At 33.0% G+C, this 20,125-nt stretch overlaps 2 protein-coding genes and 1 non-coding gene across 3 annotated transcripts; 2 read left to right on the top strand and 1 right to left on the bottom strand.

Annotated features, from left to right (window-relative positions):
• Positions 1-44: 44 nt before the first annotated feature.
• On the bottom strand, positions 45-5,347 carry Rrp1 (Recombination repair protein 1). Its single transcript, XM_090109948.1, has 6 exons — positions 5,190-5,347; positions 3,243-4,098; positions 2,810-2,974; positions 1,597-2,160; positions 1,260-1,440; positions 45-621 (listed from the first exon to the last, which is right to left on the bottom strand). The coding sequence occupies exons 1-6, from the start codon at positions 5,214-5,216 to the stop codon at positions 480-482; spliced, it is 1,935 nt and encodes a 644-aa protein (XP_089966074.1). The 5' UTR covers positions 5,217-5,347; the 3' UTR covers positions 45-479.
• Positions 1,066-1,137, top strand: TRNAP-AGG (transfer RNA proline (anticodon AGG)). The gene has a single exon. It is a non-coding gene; the product is annotated as a tRNA-Pro (tRNA).
• A 4,641-nt stretch (positions 5,348-9,988) lies between the features above and the next one.
• LeuRS (Leucyl-tRNA synthetase) lies at positions 9,989-19,098 on the top strand. The gene is made up of 13 exons (XM_090109947.1): positions 9,989-10,147; positions 10,398-10,604; positions 10,736-11,104; positions 11,322-11,566; positions 12,951-13,849; positions 14,040-14,298; positions 14,378-14,742; positions 14,823-14,967; positions 15,700-15,823; positions 16,544-16,798; positions 17,150-17,359; positions 18,236-18,470; positions 18,858-19,098. The coding sequence occupies exons 1-13, from the start codon at positions 10,145-10,147 to the stop codon at positions 19,061-19,063; spliced, it is 3,522 nt and encodes a 1,173-aa protein (XP_089966073.1). The 5' UTR covers positions 9,989-10,144; the 3' UTR covers positions 19,064-19,098.
• Positions 19,099-20,125: the final 1,027 nt, after the last annotated feature.

Here is a 20,125-nt window from a genome sequence, read left to right as displayed (position 1 = left end):
TGTTATTTGTTATGAATATTGTGTAAAAGATATAAATAAAATACTTTTTCAGAACAATGTCTATATTTACCTGCCTCAATAGTAAATGTGTTTAACAAAAATAATGTTCTCAAAACGAGCTGTCTTATTAAATAGTTTTAACAAAACACTAACTGAGATTGTCAATCAATTTGCATAAACATACAATTCTTAATTAGATAAAGCTGAAATGTTTATAATTAAATCCCAGTTTCCACAAAAAATACAATAATTTTCAAATAAATGTTTTACAAACTTAATTTTAACATAATATCACACATTTTAACATTATATCAACTTTATTTTTTAATGTACAATACTATGTTATGTATGGACTAACAAATTGTGCCTATCTTTGTGATAATTCTTTAAATTGTTTCTATTTTTTTAACAGTTATAAATCACATAATTATATCAAATATTAAGTTTGAAAAACACTTTTAATTAATTTTACAAGTCGGTTATTCCTTGGGTTTGTCAGCAGTACTAAGATGAAGGAAGAGACTAATAGGACAATGATCACTCCCATACACTTTGTCCCTGATGACACTGTCGCAGAGAGAGTGCAGAAGTCTTTCAGACATTATGAAGTAGTCTAGACGCCTGAAAATTAAATAATTTTATGAAAATCAGTATTGGAATTTATTTTATATTCCATGCAAGATATTCTGTATATTTTGGTAGGTAAGGTATGTAAATTATGTTTTCTAAATTATTATTTCAAATGACTTTTTTGAAGTGAAAACTTCTTTAGCGGCGTTGGGTATAAAATCTTAAAATCGCGTCAGGACACGTGGCCTGATCGAAAAAGCGTAAGACGGATGTTTTTTTTTTTTTAGCCCTTATATTCCATGCGTAAGACGGATACCATTCCAAAATATCAAACATGCTCAACGTTAATAGTCAAGTTTTCACTTCTGCCGGCACTCCCGGAGTGCAACCCGTCTTTTTTTTTTGTTTTTAAGCCTATACTCAACCAGTATGTGAACATTTTAGAAAGTAAAATTCAATCACACTTGACGCGTTATTTTGACATACTACGCAAGCGGCTCGTTGGTCTAGGGGTATGATTTTCGCTTAGGGTGCGAGAGGTCCCGGGTTCAAATCCCGGACGAGCCCGCGTTTCTTTTGTTTAAAAGTTTCTTATTATGAAAAATCATAAAATGATTTACATCCTTTATTCAGCAAGACCAGAAAAATAAATAAGATGATATTTCTAATTATCTTTTTTTTTCACTTACCATCCAACATTTTTAGATCGACTATTAAATATATAGCTCCAAAAAGTGTAAGCACCAGTTTTATCTGGATTAAGGTGTCTGAAAGTGTCCACAAATCCGTCTCCAAGTAGCTGGGTCATACCGGCACGCTCTTCTTCCGTGAATCCAGCATTCTTTTTATTTGTTTTTGGATTGGTTAAATCTGGATAAAGTTATAAAATTATTACTTTTATTTCAGAATCGTATTATCACGAAAATGTACTGAGTAAAAAAAAGGTTACATTAATGTAGCTAGACTAAATTAAAAGATAAAAATGCACATGTTAAATAGTTTAGACTATTATATAGAGTTATATACCTATTTCATTATGCGAAACGTTCATATCGCCACAAATAATTACAGGTTTCTTTTCATCCAGCGCCTTTACGTGTTTCCGAAATTCTTCATTCCACTTCAGTCTTTTAGGTAATGTAACCAATTTTCGACCAGCGTTTGGTACATATGTGCATATTAAATAAAATTGTTCATATTCTGCCGTAATTATTCGGCCTTCATCATCTAACTCCTCATTTTGTAGTCCATATTGCACATTCATTGCAAGCTTCGTAGTGTATATTCCTACTCCAGCATAGCCCTCTTTGTCGCTGCATAACCAATAAGCATGATAACCAGGAATGTTCGTAACTTCATCTGGTAATTTATCACGCGCGCATTTGATTTCTTGCAGGCAAAGTATGTCCGGTTTCTCGTACTTTATATAATCTAAACCCCCTTTCCCTAACCATGCTCTGATACCGTCTACATTCCAACAGGAAATTTTGAAATTCCATTCTTTACCCTGTGTGTTTTTGGAAGTATTTGAAAAGTCTATAGACTCATAATCAGTTGCTGATTTGTTGACCTTCTTTTTAGTGTCCTCAACTGAAATGGAGAGATTTCTTTGAATTGGAGAAGTTTTTCTAATCTTCAATATCCAATATCAAGCAAATAATAATATTTTAGCAATACTTACTAATTTGTTAGTAATAATAGCTCTATAGGTGTTAATTATGCCATCCATACTTAAAAAATATTTTTGGCACTTTAGAATAATAAGTAGTTAACTTAATACATATTATGTTTATTCCAATATATATTTTTATTTATGCGTTATTATATTATATCTTCATTCTTTTATAATTGCTTATATATAAATTTAGTAACTCAATATTTTGATTTCTTTTACAAAAATAAAAAGTAAGATTGTATATAAATCCCTAATACCAGTCATAATCAATATTCATGCACTTTTTGATTTGTGTAAATTCAATAATACTCTTTGCTACTTATCTAAATAAAGCAGCCAAATCAAATCATCCAATTACTGCAATAAGCAATCTAGCCGCATAGAGAATAAGTTGCAAATTATATTGGCTTTTATCAATAGAAGCAGATACTAGATAAAAGGTTTTGGAAAAATTGAAATAAAATAATAATTTTGGAAAACTGTTTATTTATAAATAATAAATGAATACACTTAATCATCATTAGGAAACATAAGTCAGATGCAAAGTATGATAAAGTTAATTACCCTTGTCGTCAGCAGCTTTACGCCTGCGCTTGGATGTTGGCTCCCCAGTATCGGGGACATCTTCAGGCTCAATGGGTTTATCGACTGCCTTTTTTTGACCACGTTTAGCTTTTGTAGGTTTAGCTACTGGCTCTACTTCCATTTCTTCATCATCTTTTGCATCTCCTAAAATTTAAAATGACATATTTTCATAAATTATAATATGCAGTCAAAATTTAAGATGTCAATATGACTTACAATGACGTGTAGTGAATAACCCTTCTTTAATTAAAACAATTTTTAATATAATGTAAAACATGTTTTTGTTTGTGAAATGAAATATAAATGAATAATTTTGCTTCAAAATAACTTTTATGGAAAAAAACCCATTAAAATAATCCCAAATTAGTAATTTCACCTATAATCATAAATAGCCAGAAAACATTAAACCTACCTTTCCCATTTTTCTTTTCCTCTGGAGCATCATCAACTTGCTCTTCTTTGGCTTGGGCTTTCTTTCCACCTTTTTTACCTTTTTTGGGTTCATTATCAACTTTAGCATCACCTTCACCCTTCTCGTCAGTCTTACTGTCAATAGATTCAGTCTCAGCAATCTCTTCATTAGTTTCTGACTCCTTGTCTGCAGCTTCTTTGGCCAACTTTTCTGCCTCCAAAGCTGCCTTTTCAGCTTTTGTTGGAGCCTTTTTCCTTCCTTTAGTTGCCGGTTTTTCAGCTGGCTCAGGTTTAGGCTCTTCTTCATTATCAGACTTTTCTTCAGATTCTGCTTTAGGTTGTACTTTGCGGCCTCTGCCCCTTCCTTTAGGTTTTTCCTCTGTTTCTTTCTTAGCTGGTTGACTTTCAGTACTTTCTTCTTTGGTCACTTTTTTAGCACGAGTGTTCTCTTTAGGTTTTGATTCTGCAACTTCTTTTTTTACAGCCTTCTTGCGTCCCTTAGTGGCTGTGGGAGGGACCTCTTCTGCATGTCCATTAGTGTCTGCATCTTCATCATTATGTTCATTTTCTTCTGCAGGAGTACCAGCCTCTTCAGCAGAGTTGTCAGCAATAATAATAGGTTTCTCTTCAACTGGTGTAGCATTTTTCTTCCCTCTTCCTTTCTTGGCAGGTGGTGCCTCTTCATTCACACCATTGGCTTTCCCTTCATCATTATTATCCAATTTCTTACCACGTTTCGACTTTTTTTCAATAATTTCAATTTTCTCATCTTGTAGCTCAGGTTCTACTACTGTTTTTGCTTTACCTCTGCCTTTCTTAGGTGCTTCATTGTCTGTGACTTTAACATCAGCAGCTTTCTGGAAAATATTAGAAGAAAAATATTACAATTTTAACATTAACATATTTCATATCCCCTAATAGTACCAAAAATGTATTTGTCATATAATTTCATATTTACTATTTGTGATGTTAGTAAATATGAAATTAATATTAATAATATATCTAATAATAAATTATTTATTACAGTAGGTAAAATGATAAAATTGCTTTCAGTGTAAATTATTTTATTTAAAATATAAATAAACAAATGGATGAATTTTAAAATATGTATGACACACAAACATAAACGCGCGCACACACACACACACACTCACAACACACAAACATACACACACAACACACACACAAACACATATGTAGGTATATTTTTAATTTTTATTTTTGTAAATTTTAAATAGGTAACAATAAACTTATGTCGTTCTCAGTACCTAACCACAAACTTATGAATTATGTGAAACATATTTTTGTAATTGTTTTTTGGTTCCGAGGGCGGGGACCTGGTGATCTGTGATACCGGTTAAAACCCATTTCAGACACCAGCTCCTCCAACTCCAGCTTATTGTTTGATAATTTTGTATGCATGTAGTTTAATTTATGTGATTGGGAAATGTGAGGAGAAATAAATAAATGATTTGATTTGAATTTTGAATTTGAATATATACAAGTTAATGAGTAACGACAGTATGAGAATATAGATTGTATTGATGATAGTAACTTATTATCCTACACTTATTCGAAATATCTTTATAATTTATTTCACAGAAACAAATAAAAACGCGCAAATGAATGTCTAAGTAGATATCAAGTACGTCGTCTATAAAAAGAAACCATATAGATTTAGCGCCAAATACATAATTCAGTGCCATTAAACGAAACACGCGGGTTTTTTTTTAATAAGTACTAACAACGTACACAAAACGTGACAAATTTATGATGAAGATACATAAATTGATACAAAGATTAATGAATCAGAAAGGATTGTAGGTTTAAAGCATAACGTATAATCCGCGGTTATTTATGCTACAATACAAAGCAAACCAGTTTAGGGTGGTAAAATAACAAGATAGGAACAGTATGATATTACATAGCTTTATTCGTAATAAATTACCTTAGCTTTTACTGTTCGTGGAGCCATTTGCACTTATATTCTGTAAAAATAAACACTACTACACAAATAATGAAAATTAGAGATACCGGCGAACCCGGCAAACGCGTCTTCCAAAGGAGGTGTTGAACGAAGTTTCCGGTAATATGACAATGACATCAAAATTTGCAACTGCTGGCGCCAATTTTTGACATATTATTTTCTTTTCTTTTCATCTATCATCTATGATACGTGTAGTCAAAACAGACTCAATTCTTTGAATTCAATATAATATATTAAATTATTATACTATTTCTCTCACATTTACTATATTTTAATCGCTATAGGAATATTGTAGGAACTAAATGTATGATTGTACAAACACTTAGTTTCTACAATATTCCTATCCAATTTTAATCTATCGTAAATCGTTTTTGTTTGAATAAATATCAATACTAATAAAACGAAACGAAATTTTATAGAACAGTATGGCATAATATGGTTAATAGCACAGGTTAGGACTCAGTCAGAAGGTTCACCCATAAGGTAGTAACCACAAACTATTGCAGTCTGTATAATCAGGTATAGGTAAACCAGAATCTGATGGCAATTAGGGAAATCAAAATTTAGAGTGTGCAACCCCAGGGAAAATGGACTGAACGATCTTGATACTGCGTATTTTTTATTTTGTCCTCAATATCATTAGTCACATTACACAAGTGGATAATACTGTATTTAATAATGAGATATCCACGTATTATTATATAGGTATGTATTACATGTATAATATACATATTACTTTTCTAAATACCTATATTTGAATATATATAATTATGGCATGTGAAAATATGGATATAATGATAATGCAGATCAAAACTTATTTACTATATTTAACGATTGTTTATAATTTTTTATAAAATAAAACAATAATAAAATAAAATCATGTTTATTTTCGTAAGTATTAACACATTATAAAATTGACTTGTACACCTTGGACTTGACAAATAGCCGAATTGGAAACTCCTGTAATAAGTTTTCATAAAATTATATTTTAATCAACAAAGTACAAACAATATTATAGTTATAGGTAAACCAGAATCTGATGGCAATTAGGGAAATCAAAATTTTGAGTGTGCAACCCTAGGGAAAATGGACTGAACGATCTTGACACTGCTTATTTTTTAGTTTGTTCTCAATATCATTAGAGCTAGCGCGCACGAGCAACTTTGTCTCCGCAACTATATTTTTGTCTCTCCCATCAATTTGTATGGGGAGTTGCGTCGCTACGTGCGCGCACTTTCATACTAGCCCATGGGTGGAGAGACAAAATAGTTGCGGAGACAAAGTTGCTCGTGCGCCCTAGCTCTTAGTCACATTACATAAGTGGACAATACTGTACTTAATAATGAGATATCCACTTAATATAATGTAGGTACATACTTACATGTATAATATGTATACATATTACTTTTATACAGGTAATACATATTATTATTTACACATACCTATATTTGTATGTTCATTATCATTATGCCATGTGAAAATATCGACGTTATATCGATAGAAAACTAGACTGCTTATATTTTTTTATAAAATAAAATAAAAATAAAATAAAACTATGTTTATTTTCGTAAGTATTAACAGATACACACATTATAAAATTGACTTGGACAGCTTGGACTTGACGAATAGCCGTATTGGAAACTCCTGTAATAAATTTTCATAAAATTATATTCCAATCAACAAACAATATTATAGTTACCTACATATAATATTTTTTAATTGAAAGTATCAAAGCGGGTAAGTCCAATTTACCAATAAAATCTTCCAAATTGAAAATTGTGATGTGTTTGACCCTTCTTCATCAAATATTTTTCTATACACATTATAAACAACACCTCTTGCTTGTGATCACAGCGGCTTTTTCGACATTTTCGAAGATTTTTTAGACAAAACCCTAAAAATTATTTATCAACTGCAAAAAAGACAAATAATTTGACAACCAATTTGATAGTTGTCCCATGAAGTTGCCACATGAAAATCTTTTATTTCTTAAATATAAATATGCCATCAGATTCTGGTAGACCTATACCTATTTATAACATTTTTAAATTAAAGTATCAAAACGGGTAAGTCCAACTTAGCAATAAAATCTTTTACGCGCTTTAAAATTGAAAACTGTGATGTGTTTGACCCTTCTTCATCGAATATTTTTCTATACACATTGTAAACAACACCTCTTGCTTGTGATCGCAGCGGTTTTATCGACATTTCGAAGATTTTGAAGACAAAATCCTAAAAATTAATCATCAACACAAGATCAACACAAATAATTTGACAACCAATTTGATAGTTGTCAAATAAAGTTGCCACATGAAAATCTCGTATTTTTTAAATATAAATATGCCATCAGATTGTAGACCTATATATTGAGATATTATTAGATCTTGTAAAGGCGTGACGACTATTTTCGCAATTCATCTGTGCTATGTGGAATTACGAAACTTAATGACATTTTTTATAAATCCGGGTTACTACGGTTAATATTTTTCATTTTTTTTATTTAACATAAATGCAAAAGTAACTCTGTTAGTCTGTCTCTCATTCTATACTAAACTTCTATACCGATTTCCGGATGAAATTTGGTACTGTAGACATAGTTTGAGACCAAAGGTCATAGGACAGATTTTATCCCGGAAAACCCATGGAAACGGGAACTTTGCGGGTTTGTCACTGACATATTTTATCATAAAGTCAATGATCGAAAAATAACATAATATACTGTCCAAGTTCTAGTTTTTATTTTTTATTTTCATGAAACGGATATAACTATGAAAAATACCCGCAATTCGCAAATGTAGAACGAGATTTGCAAATGTTTATATACCATGTACCGTACGGGCGCTAACCAGCGCTAACACTCGTTGACTCGTATATATATTGAACGAATTGGAAGTTTAACAAGTTTAACTTGCCAAGTTAGGTGTGAAAGGGATAAAAAAACATACAGGCGTCATTCAACGTCATATTTTCTTGTTACAATTAGTTACTGAAATCTCCAGTGTATTAGATAAGCTGGGTTTGACGCACTTGGTGCACTTCTCAACTTGTACACCATGCTCAAATGGTGAACTTAGCCACTTGTACACTTCTCAAATGGTACACTTCGCGACTGGTACACGTCTCAGATGGTGCACTTCGCAAATGGTGCACTTTTTAAGATTAGTTGAGATTTGGAAAAATTGTGTAAAAATGAAAGAATTTTTAGTTTTGGATGTTTAATTTTTATAATTATGTCAACACAATAATAATAATTAAACTATACAGAATCACCTTAAACACTATAACATTTTGGGTCATTTTTATTTTTTCAAAAATAAAAATATGACTCGGATATAATAAAAATAATATAATTATGTCAAAAAAAAGTAGATTTACAGTAAAAAAATATCATAATAAAGATATGATATAATATCATATTATATCAATAACCTTTGTAATATTATTATTTAACTTTTAACTATTACTAATTAAATAAAAGCTTTAAATTAAATCATAACCTGTTTCTTAAAAACAAATTAGTAAAAGTAATAATTAGTAAAACTTTGTAATTGTTACTATTTAATAATTAAGAAAATAGCTATTAATTAAATTACTTGAATAATTGGAGAAACGTGATCTTCTTCATGAAATGTTCCACCGCAATACTTCTGTCTTCTAATTTACGTAATAGTTTTTTATATTTTCGATCAAACATCACATCCTGCTGTTTACGGTTATTTCTGACATTGTGAAATAAGATATTAAGCGCACACTTGTCCCAATACTTGCTTTCCATTTTTAATTTGTGTACAAACATGTACAAGGTGGGATGTTTAGGTATTCTAGCATTTAAGCGGCGTTTCCTGTTTACGCATGTCCACAAAGTAGTATTTTTATTCGTCTTCTTTTTATTATGTATATGTCGTATATGTTCACCACAAATAAGCGTATCATTCCCTCTTTGATTTGTATCAAATTGAACGACTACTTCATCCATCATGAACAGTAAACAAAATAAAATGTACTAATAATATATTCAACGTAAACGCAAACACAAAACAAACACAAAACAACACACTGAATAAAACGAACGGGTAGTAACGTTTAACTAAATTTCTAAGTACCGTAGTCTTGACAGTTTTGTTTTTTATTCTATAATTATTATTTATGATGAATTACTAAGTTTTACTTATTATTACTTTTACTAATTTGTTTTTAAGAAACAGGTTATGATTTAATTTAAAGCTTTTATTTAATTAGTAATAGTTAAAAGTTAAATAATAATATTACAAAGGTTATTGATATAATATGATATTATATCATATCTTTATTATGATATTTTTTTACTGTAAATCTACTTTTTTTGACATAATTATATTATTTTTATTATATCCGAGTCACATTTTTATTTTTGAAAAAATAAAAATGACCCAAAATGTTATAGTGTTTAAGGTGATTCTGTATAGTTTAATTATTATTATCGTGTTGACATAATTATAAAAATTAAACATCCAAAACTAAAAATTCTTTCATTTTTACACAATTTTTCCAAATCTCAACTAATCTTAAAAAGTGCACCATTTGCGAAGTGCACCATTTGAGACGTGTACCAGTCGCGAAGTGTACCATTTGAGAAGTGTACAAGTTGCTAAGTTCACCATTTGAGCATGGTGTACAAGTTGAGAAGTGCACCAAGTGCGTCAAACCCGATAAGCTTCTTGGCTGTGACACTAGTCTATTTTGTGATGACAAAGGGAAATGACAATTGACAATTGACGACTCACGACAGACGATGACGAAGTGACGACTGACGTTTCAAGTTCTACGACGGGTCTTTTGAAATTTCAAACAGCTGAGTGTAAAATCGCATGGCTTTCTAAAGATTTAAATAAGAATAAAACACAATTACATGTCTGTTTGAATTTAAAAAATTCAATATGGTAAGTGGGCACTCCTGTTTTAATTTCTTTAATTTCGAACACTACATGTTATGTTTAGGTTATGCGGTATTAGCAATTATAAAAAATTAAGATAATTGAATTAAAGTTTACTTTATAAACTTATATTTCAATTTTAAAATAAACTGCGCTAGTCTCACTTGTCTAACATTATTATATTACATTAGATAGACTGTAACTGGGTCCAATATTTATTTTTGCATCTATAAATTTTTTACTTTTACTATTTCAGGCAAATCTGGACAGAAAGGGTACTTTTAAAGTAGAATATTTACAAGAAATTGAGAGAAAGGTGCAAGAACAGTGGGAAAATGAGAAAATATTTGAAGTTGAAGTTCCGAAGGATGAAAGTCAAGAAAAATTTCTTTGTACTTTCCCATATCCCTACATGAATGGGCGACTACATCTTGGTCATACCTTTTCCTTATCTAAATGTGAGGTAAGCAAAAAGTTTTTTTGAAACTTACAATAGGTTTAATTCAAAATTTCTGGCTGCACCAGTTGCTATAACACAAATCACCTATATGGTAAGTATAACGCTGCTTTATTAATTAACAATATTTTTTTTAGTTTGCAGCAAGGTATTATCGCCTAAAAGGCAAAGCAGTATTATTCCCTTTCGGATTCCATTGTACTGGTATGCCTATAAAAGCGTGTGCTGACAAGTTGAAAAGAGAGATGGCTCTGTATGGATGCCCTCCAGAGTTCCCAGAAGACGAAGAAGTTGTTAAAGTAGAAGAGGATGTAGTGCCCAAGGATAAAAGTAAAGGCAAGAAAAGTAAGGCAGTTGCCAAGACTGGCTCGGCTAAATACCAATGGCAGATTATGCAGAGCCTCGGTATCCCCGAGGAAGAGATTAAAGAGTTTGCTAATGAAGAACATTGGCTTGAATATTTCCCACCAAGAGCTGTTGCTGATTTGAAGAGAATGGGACTTCATGTACGTTTTTATTATTTATATTTTTAGAGATTAACTTAATTTTAAGACAAATATTTGTTACTTTATTTGCTTATACCTGAGATATCTAAAATTCTTCATGAGATATATTTAGATTGTGGCTATTTTCCAAAATAAAATATACATAAGGTTGTGTTAATATTATTGTTATATAAATTCAATTACCAACCATTTTCTTTATTATTTATTTCCTATACAGGTTGACTGGCGGCGGAAGTTCATTACAACTGATGTTAATCCGTTTTACGATTCCTTTGTAAGATGGCAATTTAATCATCTGAAAAATCGTAATAAAATCATGTTTGGTAAACGGTACACAATTTACTCACCGTTGGACAAACAGCCTTGTATGGACCACGATAGAAGCACTGGTGAGGGGGCTGGACCTCAGGAATATACTCTTATCATGATGAAAGTACTGGAACCCCTTCCTGAGGTTCTGAAGTAAGTGTAGTAGTTTAAAATGAAATTTTCAAGAAGACTCGCACTATCAGTAACTAACCATCTTTTTCTTTATGCTTTTGAAAATGCAGTGTACAATTAATTCAATAACAAACTAGCACTGACCAATATTTTCGAATAAACTAGGAAGTGCATTTTGAAATAACTAGGTACTATTCATCGCGTTTCGAAGGCAGGAAAACCACTCTTTGTTTACATAAAAAATTGTCCCTTTTTCGAATCAAATTCATATAATTCATTAAACATACATCTTCTTATATATAAAAATGAATCGCAAAATGTGTTGGTAAGCGCATAACTCGAGAACGGCTGAACCGATTTCGATAATTCTTTTTTTATTATATTCCTTGAAGTACGAGGATGGTTTTTATGTAGAGAAAACGTTAATATGTACCACGGGCGAAGCCGGGGCGGACCGCTAGTATTATATAAAAATTATAAATGTAATGCGAAGATGAAAAAAATACAGTGCGATTTTGGTAATATCATCAGCTAGACATCGGATTATATGCACTAACAAAATGCCAAAATATGCATGCAAATATGCACTAAAAAAGGCCGAAATATGCACTAAAAACGACTGATATATGCCTAAAATATGCACAATAAAAAAATCAAAAAACCTTTATTATTTTTATATATTTAAATCAAAGATTGTACAAAACATTGAAATTTTCTTGAAATTAAGTATAGTTTTTGTGCCAATATACAATTAAGCATTTTTACCAAATTTTCGAGCGCAAATTTGTGACGTTTGTCACCCGCGAGCCCAGTGTTGCCACCTTAGACCTTTCCGGGCTAAATCTACCCCTTTTTTGGAATTCAACCCGTGTTTTAAGTTTTTAGCCCCAAAAGGGTAATCTAGCCCTATTTTGAATGGCTCAAAATTTACTTAAAATGGAGCCCATTTTGTAATTTTTTGCCATTTTACCATGCCAAAATAGGGTTTGTTTACTCGCTGAGCGTTTTGATTGGCTACTAAAGGTTAGTCGACCAATCAAAACTCCCGCTACTTAACGAAATATGCACGATTGGGGAAAAAGGCTTAAATATGCACTAACGCCGTAATTAGAGAGTTTTATGCATTTGCATATGCAAATATGCAAATGCATATAATCCGATGTCTAATCATCACTGACGAATTGCTGTTAAGTATTGTGAAATGATGTTATATGTGAATACGGGACTGTTCGCGGGTGTCTATATTTATCGGAACTCTAAATTTTAAATGCCTATAAAATCAAAATGAATTTTTACTACTACAAAAACTAGCGGTTTGTAAAACATACAAATTTTTTTGTGCTCTATTTTATTATTAGAAAGTTATATTTTTTTACTGTAATTAAACCATGCTTTAATTTAACAGATGTTTTGCCGGGAAGCCGGTAAGTTTCGTCACAGCAACTCTGCGACCTGAAACAATGTATGGTCAAACTAACTGCTGGATTCATCCAGATATTAAGTACATAGCTTTTGAGACTGTCAATAATGGTATTTTCATTTGCACCAAACGTGCCGCAAGAAATATGTCCTATCAAGGATTTACAAAGAATGATGGTGAATTTGTAATACTTAAAGAAATTGTAGGGCAAGATCTTTTAGGAGTAGCATTAAAAGCACCTTTTACAAGTTACCCAAAGATCTATTCTCTACCAATGTTGACCATTAAAGAAGATAAGGGGACTGGAATCGTTTCAAGTGTTCCTTCAGACTCGCCTGATGATTATGCAGCATTAGTTGACTTACAGAAGAAACCTGCATTTAGAGAAAAATATGGAATTAAAGATGAAATCGTTCTCTCTATCAAGCCTATCCCTGTTCTAGAAGTGCCCGAATTTGGTAACTTATCAGCTGTACACTTATACGAGAAACTAAAGATTCAGAGTCAGAATGATAGAGAAAAGCTAACTCAAGCTAAAGATATGGTGTACTTAAAAGGCTTTTACGACGGTGTTCTGATCGTGGGCGATTATAAGGGCAAGAAAATCCAGGAAGTCAAGAAGGCTATTCAGAATCAATTGGTAAAGGAAAATGGGGCTGTTATATATTACGAACCTGAGAAAAATATTATATCAAGGTCTGGTGATGAGTGTGTTGTTGCTCTTTGTAATCAGTGGTATCTTGATTATGGCGATGAGGGTTGGAAGGCACAAGCCGAGAAGGCGTTAGCTGCAATGAATACCTTCCATGAGGAGGTTAGAAGGAACTTATCCGGAACTATCAAGTGGCTTCATGAATACGCGTGCTCTAGAACTTATGGCCTAGGTGAGTTGCACCTATACTGCTACAAGTTCTAATGAGTGAAAAATTGTTATTAATTTAGTCATTTAATCCATCAGTCCTCGGAATCACAGACACAATAGAAAATCTATTGTGTCGCGCCCCGATCGGGGCTTACGGTGGTCAATGGGTTAATTGCACTTTTACGTTTGTGAAACTTATCTTTTATTTCCAGGTACAAAATTGCCCTGGGACACTCAGTGGGTGATAGAATCTCTGTCTGATTCAACAATATACAACGCATACTATACAGTTGCACATTTCCTGCAAGGAAACACTTTTAGAGGCAATGTAGAGAATGATCTTAAAATCAAACCTGAGCAAATGACACTCGAAGTTTGGGATTACATATTTTTCAAAGATGCGCAATTCCCGAAAGATACAAAGATTCCTAAAGCATCTTTAGACCTTATGAAGAAATCATTTAACTATTGGTAAAATATTTGTACAAGGAAATTGTTGACTTTATTTCATTGAAGTGTACATTCGTTGTAACATTTTATTGTTTTAAAGGTATCCAGTCGACATGAGAACATCAGGGAAGGACTTGATCCAAAACCACTTATCGTACTTCATTTTCGTCCATTGCGCAATTTGGCCGAACGAAGAGGACAAGTGGCCAAAGGGAATCCGTGCTAATGGACATCTGCTACTAAACTCTGCAAAAATGTCCAAATCCGATGGAAATTTCCTAACGTTATCGGAATCTTTGGACAAATTCAGTGCTGATGGTATGCGTTTGACACTTGCTGATGCTGGAGATTCTATAGAGGATGCCAATTTCGTTGAAAGTACGGCAGATGCGGCTATCCTAAGGCTGTATACCTTTATCGAATGGGTTAAAGAAATGATGGCTACAGAGTCAACTTTAAGAACAGGTAAGAAATTTTACATTGGGATAAAAATTTCTGTATCATTTTTGTACCTATCTGAAATACTAAATTAAATATTTTTTCAGGTGAATACAACTTCCACGACAAAGTGTTTATAAGCGAAATGAACATGAAGATCAAACAGACGGACGAGAATTACAGCAAGGTGTTATTCAAGGAAGCACTGAAGACGGGATTCTTTGAACTACAGGCCGCACGTGATAAGTATAGGTACGTTACATTTTCTTTGATATAAGTTATAAAGTTAAACATGCCTATATTACAAAAAAATGCAATTATAATTGATCAACTAAAGCTATTGGTACTGATAGACCACAAAAAGTTCATAACATATCAACAACGCGAAATATTTAAAATTTTCTTATTTTCCATGCATCCTTCTTTATTTCTACATCACTTACAAACAATGTCATGGCTAATGATATAAGTTAGTAGTTACGTGATTATATTATAATTAAATATTTTTTTTGCAATATGATACAATTATTTAACTGCAATGATAAAACGGCGATAGTTTTCAATATTTTTAAGCTATTGCATAGCTTCTATCGCGGGCCTTGAGCGCGGGGACCGAATCGAGGAATTCCGTAACGAAAAAACCTCACGCTCCCCACTCCGACGGACAGAGGTGTGGCATGAAGGCATGCTATGCAATAGCTTTACCGAGGCAGTCCCCGAGTGCCACACGTCTTTTTTTTTCTAAAAACGATAAAATTAATTTTTATTTAAAATGTCATACAAATAAGACATATTATCGTTATCAAATCAAGGTGGATTCATGAGTATTCAGTGGCCGAGAGGCTAGGCGTTGCCCCGGTATGGCCTCGTTATCGAATTATTTCTATTCGTAAAAAAAAATCTTTTTTTTTTCAGGTATTTTTTGTGCACTACATGTATAAAAAAGTCTAATATATTTTATAACACATTTATTTATTTGATTAGGGAGTTATGCTGGGAGCGCGGCATGCACGCGGCGCTGGTGCGGCGCTACGTGGCGGTGCAGGCCGCGCTCGTGTCGCCCGTGTGCCCGCACGTCGCTGAGCACGTGTGGCAGCTGCTTGCCAATGTGAGTATACTGGGACCCTCCAGCGAAAGTACTTAAAAAAAAGACGGGTTGCACTCCGGGAGTGCCGGCAGAAGTGAAAACGCGCGTAGTAGAGAGGGGATAGCTGTCTACTCTCCATTCGTCTTACGCTTTTTCGATCAGGTCACGTGTCCTGACGCGAGTTTAAGATTTTATACCTAATACCCATTACAGAAAAAGTGCTCAACGCCGCTAAAGAAGTTTTCACTTCAAAAATTGGAAATAGCAAATTTTGCTGAAAGGAAACATTCCTTTATTTTTAAAAAGAAATGTATCTGCATATTCAGTTCTAATTTGGCCCTTCCAGGGTCCATAAAAAATTTCTATGCGATATTGCATATATTATATGCGATTAGTCACGTCAGGCTATAGACTAGAGAAGGCGAGATTGTATTTCTATAGGAATAAAAGGTGAGCGTTGAAAATAAATTGTAGACAAGCTATGAAGTAGTGGGTAGTGTAGTTTGCAAGTGAACAAATTTAAGCCGCCTATATACAAAAAAGTGTAAATTCGAAGTAGATTACAAAACAACTAAACATTTAATAGACTAGACTAGACTTCGAGGTGGCTTTATTTTGTTTTACTTTTAATAGAGGCAGTTAAATTTTTTAAGTAAATTTATTTGTAATTCTCTGTTAAGCATTTTCCTTTTCCATTGCAAGTTTAAATAAACATTTCAAAAATAATGTATTTTTTTACAGAAAACAAGTATTCTCCACGAGCGTTGGCCAGTGGCCGGTGAAATCGACGAAGTGGCGGTGAAAGCCAGCAATTACCTCATGGAAGCGGCTCACTCTTTCCGCATCTACCTCAAGAACCACTGCGCTGTGAAGAAACCCAAGAAGGGTGAAACGCCCAAACCTGAACCGAAACCGAATAAAGCAGTTATTTGGGTAGCCAAAGAGTATCCCAAGTGGCAACATACTATTATTACTACGATGAAAGAGTTGAATGGGGTAAGATTGAAGAAGTATAACTAAGTGATAATAATTTATAATTTAATTTTTGTTTACCAAATTAATTTAACATAAACATATTGGTATGCACCGTCGAATTTTCCTTCGGGTTTTTAAGAACATCAATGCATTTTTTCCTACATGCGTAATGTTTACTTAAAATCTATGATCTGAAAAAAGATTCTTGTTTTTTACTTAAATGGCTGGATATTTTTTTTTAATTCCCAGCTATCTGACCCCTAACAACAAGGTCCAGCAAACTAACCCAACGACTTTCTCTCCAAAACTACATAAAGCGCGTTATGGTACATTTATAATTTAATCATATTAATATTTTGTTTATTATCCCAGCCATCAGGACTCCCGGACAACAAGGTGATATCCAGCAAGTTGTCCCAACTACCCTCTCTCCAACGCTACATGAAGCGAGCTATGCCGTTCGCGCAAACCGTTCGAGACGCGTACGAAAGAATCGGCACAGATGCGTTCTCACTAGCACTGCCCTTTGATGAGGCCGCGCTGTTAGAGGATAATAAGCACTATCTCATGAGCACTTTGGACGTAAGTCGCTTGCATTTTTTTTGTTTAGAGATGTTAGTTGTCTCGGTGCGTTCTCAATGGCGCTGCCCTTTGATGAGGCCGCGCTGTTAGAGGATAATAAGCACCATCTCATGAGCACTTTGGACGTAAGTCGCTTGCATTTTTTTTGTTTAGAGATGTTAGTTGTCTCGGTGCGTTCTCAATGGCGCTGCCGTTTGATGAGGCCGCGCTGTTAGAGGATAATAAGCACTATCTCATGAGCACTTTGGACGTGAGTCGCTTGCACTTGTTTTGTTTATCGTGGTAATAATTAAGAGATGTGTAATATGTAGTTTAATAATGATCCAATACGCGATTAGTGTAAGTACGAATACAATAGTTACGAGTATTTTCAGGAAATGAAGAAAGTTTTAAATGTTAGTAATTTTTATTTTTATTACATTTGTTTGTAAATTGTAAAATTTAAATTTCTTACATTTTGTTGTTTCATGATTTTTGAACAGAAAAAATCAAAATTGACGAAATTTATTCTATAACAGAGATTCCAAAGAAAAATAAAATTAGTTTTTCACTTGTTAGTCTTTAAATAAGAAATTACACAACCCTATTCGTATCAAAACCAGACTTCCTTCCCTCGTATATGCTTATCACTACATAGTATAAAACAAAGTCGCTTTCTCTGTCCCTATTTCCCTATGTCCCTTTGTATGCTTAAATCTTTAAAACTATGCAACGGATTTTAATGTGGTTTTTATAATAGATAGAGTGATTCAAGAGGAAGGTTTTAGTATATAATTTATTAGGTTTTAGACAAAGCGGGCGAAGCCGCGGGCGGTAAGCTAGTGTTTATAACTTCAACACGGTGCACAAATTAACCAGCTTATAATAAATTTACAGCTCGAATCAATAGAAGTGAAACACACAGACAGTACAGACGTGCCAGAGAAGACCCGCGAAGAGTGTGCTCCCGGAGCCGCGCACGTGTCGTTCTCAAGAATTCCCGCAATACGCCTTGTTGCAATCAGTCCGGTGGCGAAATCGGGACTATTTACTGCACACGTGGATGTAATGCAGGGGGATAATGTGGAGAAGGTTAAGGCGAAGCTAGCGAAGGAGGTGAAAGCGGTTAAGGGTGAGTGGTTAATAAGAAAACAATTGAATAAACATATCGCTCTCAAGCGCTGTGCCACGCTGCAGTTAGCCCGGTGCGGGTGCCGATTTGCCGATTCACAACCCAAATGGAATAAGAAAAGATTTTGTGAACAAAATAACAGTTTATTTCATTTTCATTTCATTTTATTTCCATTTCATTATACATATAATATGTACTTTCTAATTGTAGGTACTAAAACTAAAATTTAAATAGACATTTTGGAGTTTAACAAACTACAATACGGTTCTTTATCTATTACTATCAAATATAACTTAAAAAAGGTTTGCCTGAAAACACAGCAAATCTCAATAAATGAAATATCATTTCATTACATGGTTTTTATTTATAAAATTATTCAAATTTCAGATCTCAACTCCTTAAAGTTATGGCGTTACATCGACCCCATATTGGGCCCGCGTAAGATCCCAATTCCCGGCGACACAGAAACAAAATGCGTGCTCATAGACAACGATGCAGTACTGCGGGTATTAGTGGACGATAAACGGATCGAACTCGTCGATAATGGCAAGAATATCGATGTAGGATTACAGATTGTGTACACTTATAAGTGAAAATTGAAATATATTTATTTATTTTGCATTGAAAATGTGTTTTATTTCTATTTAATTGTGTATATTGCCCTAGCGTGTTTGTTTACGGAATAAAATACGTGTGGGTAAAGGCTGATAAAAAATTAAAGCACAAACATGTACATATTTGTATACCCAATGAGACAGGGTGGTCGAAATTTGGTCACAGTTTAAAATGTGTTGTTTCAAAGTTGTTAAACATTGTAAAAATATACGTAGAGATTCTACAAATCGTTCCTACAATACCATTGAAATGTGATTGAAATGGAAAAAAACATAGATATATTCTTTACAGATAATAATTTCAGTAAATAATCTAAGAAACATTACTATGCTTTCTATTAAGAACTGATCAAATAATGCTCAGGATGCACTTCGCTTACGATTAGGCGAGATCGTAGTCAGGCACCGACACTAAAAAATTGAACCTGGTGTTCAATTTTAGTTTGAAAAATGCATCTGTAAAATGTTACGGAGATACGTTCGATTAAAATTTAAAAACGCGTCGCAGTACGCGTAAATTTTCTATTCTATCAGACCGTATCATTTATTTGTAAGAACGGTGTGCTCGATCTTGATAATCCATTGAAATGTTATTTTTATTGACTAAATATAAATTATTTTGAATGAACTAGGTATGTTTGATCTTGAATTCTAACGAAATAGAGGATCGTGGCCTTGTTGTGATTTTGTTATGTTTGTGCTTGTTTCGTAAAATGTTACACTAAAACGCTCGTTGCTTTATGAAATTACGAAAGCATGTAGCATAATGTTCGAATGTAGTTAAAATATGAAAACGGCAATTGAAGTTTACGCTCTATATATAGTAGTCTATACTGTATTACTACCATATAAGGATATTATTAAAATATTGATTCTAAAACTGATTCCTAGGATACATAAACGGTAAAGGTGAGAATGTGTGGTTTTCTTTTGATTATGTACTGGTTCATTAAAAATTACCACTGATGAAAGTCATTATAAAAATAATTAGGTATACTAAATTATCATCAAAGTTACTGAAGTATATCGTCAAAGAAACTA

This window comes from Colias eurytheme, chromosome 15 (assembly GCF_061535395.1).
Source record: "Colias eurytheme isolate Ceu_HAF_F1 chromosome 15, ilColEury1 Martin Lab GWU primary, whole genome shotgun sequence".
Lineage (NCBI taxonomy): Eukaryota > Metazoa > Arthropoda > Insecta > Lepidoptera > Pieridae > Colias > Colias eurytheme.
This window is presented reverse-complemented; position numbering and strand designations above follow the sequence as displayed.

Bases quoted from the DNA above. Each gene is read 5' to 3' on its own strand.
- Rrp1 (XM_090109948.1), bottom strand. From the start codon at position 5,216: ATGGCTCCACGAACAGTAAAAGCTAAG. The intron at 4,099-5,189 runs GTAATTTATTAC...AATATTTTCCAG, and splicing joins CACGAACAGTAAAAGCTAAG to AAAGCTGCTGATGTTAAAGT. The intron at 1,441-1,596 runs GTATATAACTCT...AACTTTATCCAG, and splicing joins CGTTTCGCATAATGAAATAG to ATTTAACCAATCCAAAAACA.
- LeuRS (XM_090109947.1), top strand. The intron at 14,299-14,377 runs GTAAAATATTTG...ATTGTTTTAAAG, and splicing joins AAGAAATCATTTAACTATTG to GTATCCAGTCGACATGAGAA. The intron at 16,799-17,149 runs GTAAGATTGAAG...TTATTATCCCAG, and splicing joins CGATGAAAGAGTTGAATGGG to CCATCAGGACTCCCGGACAA.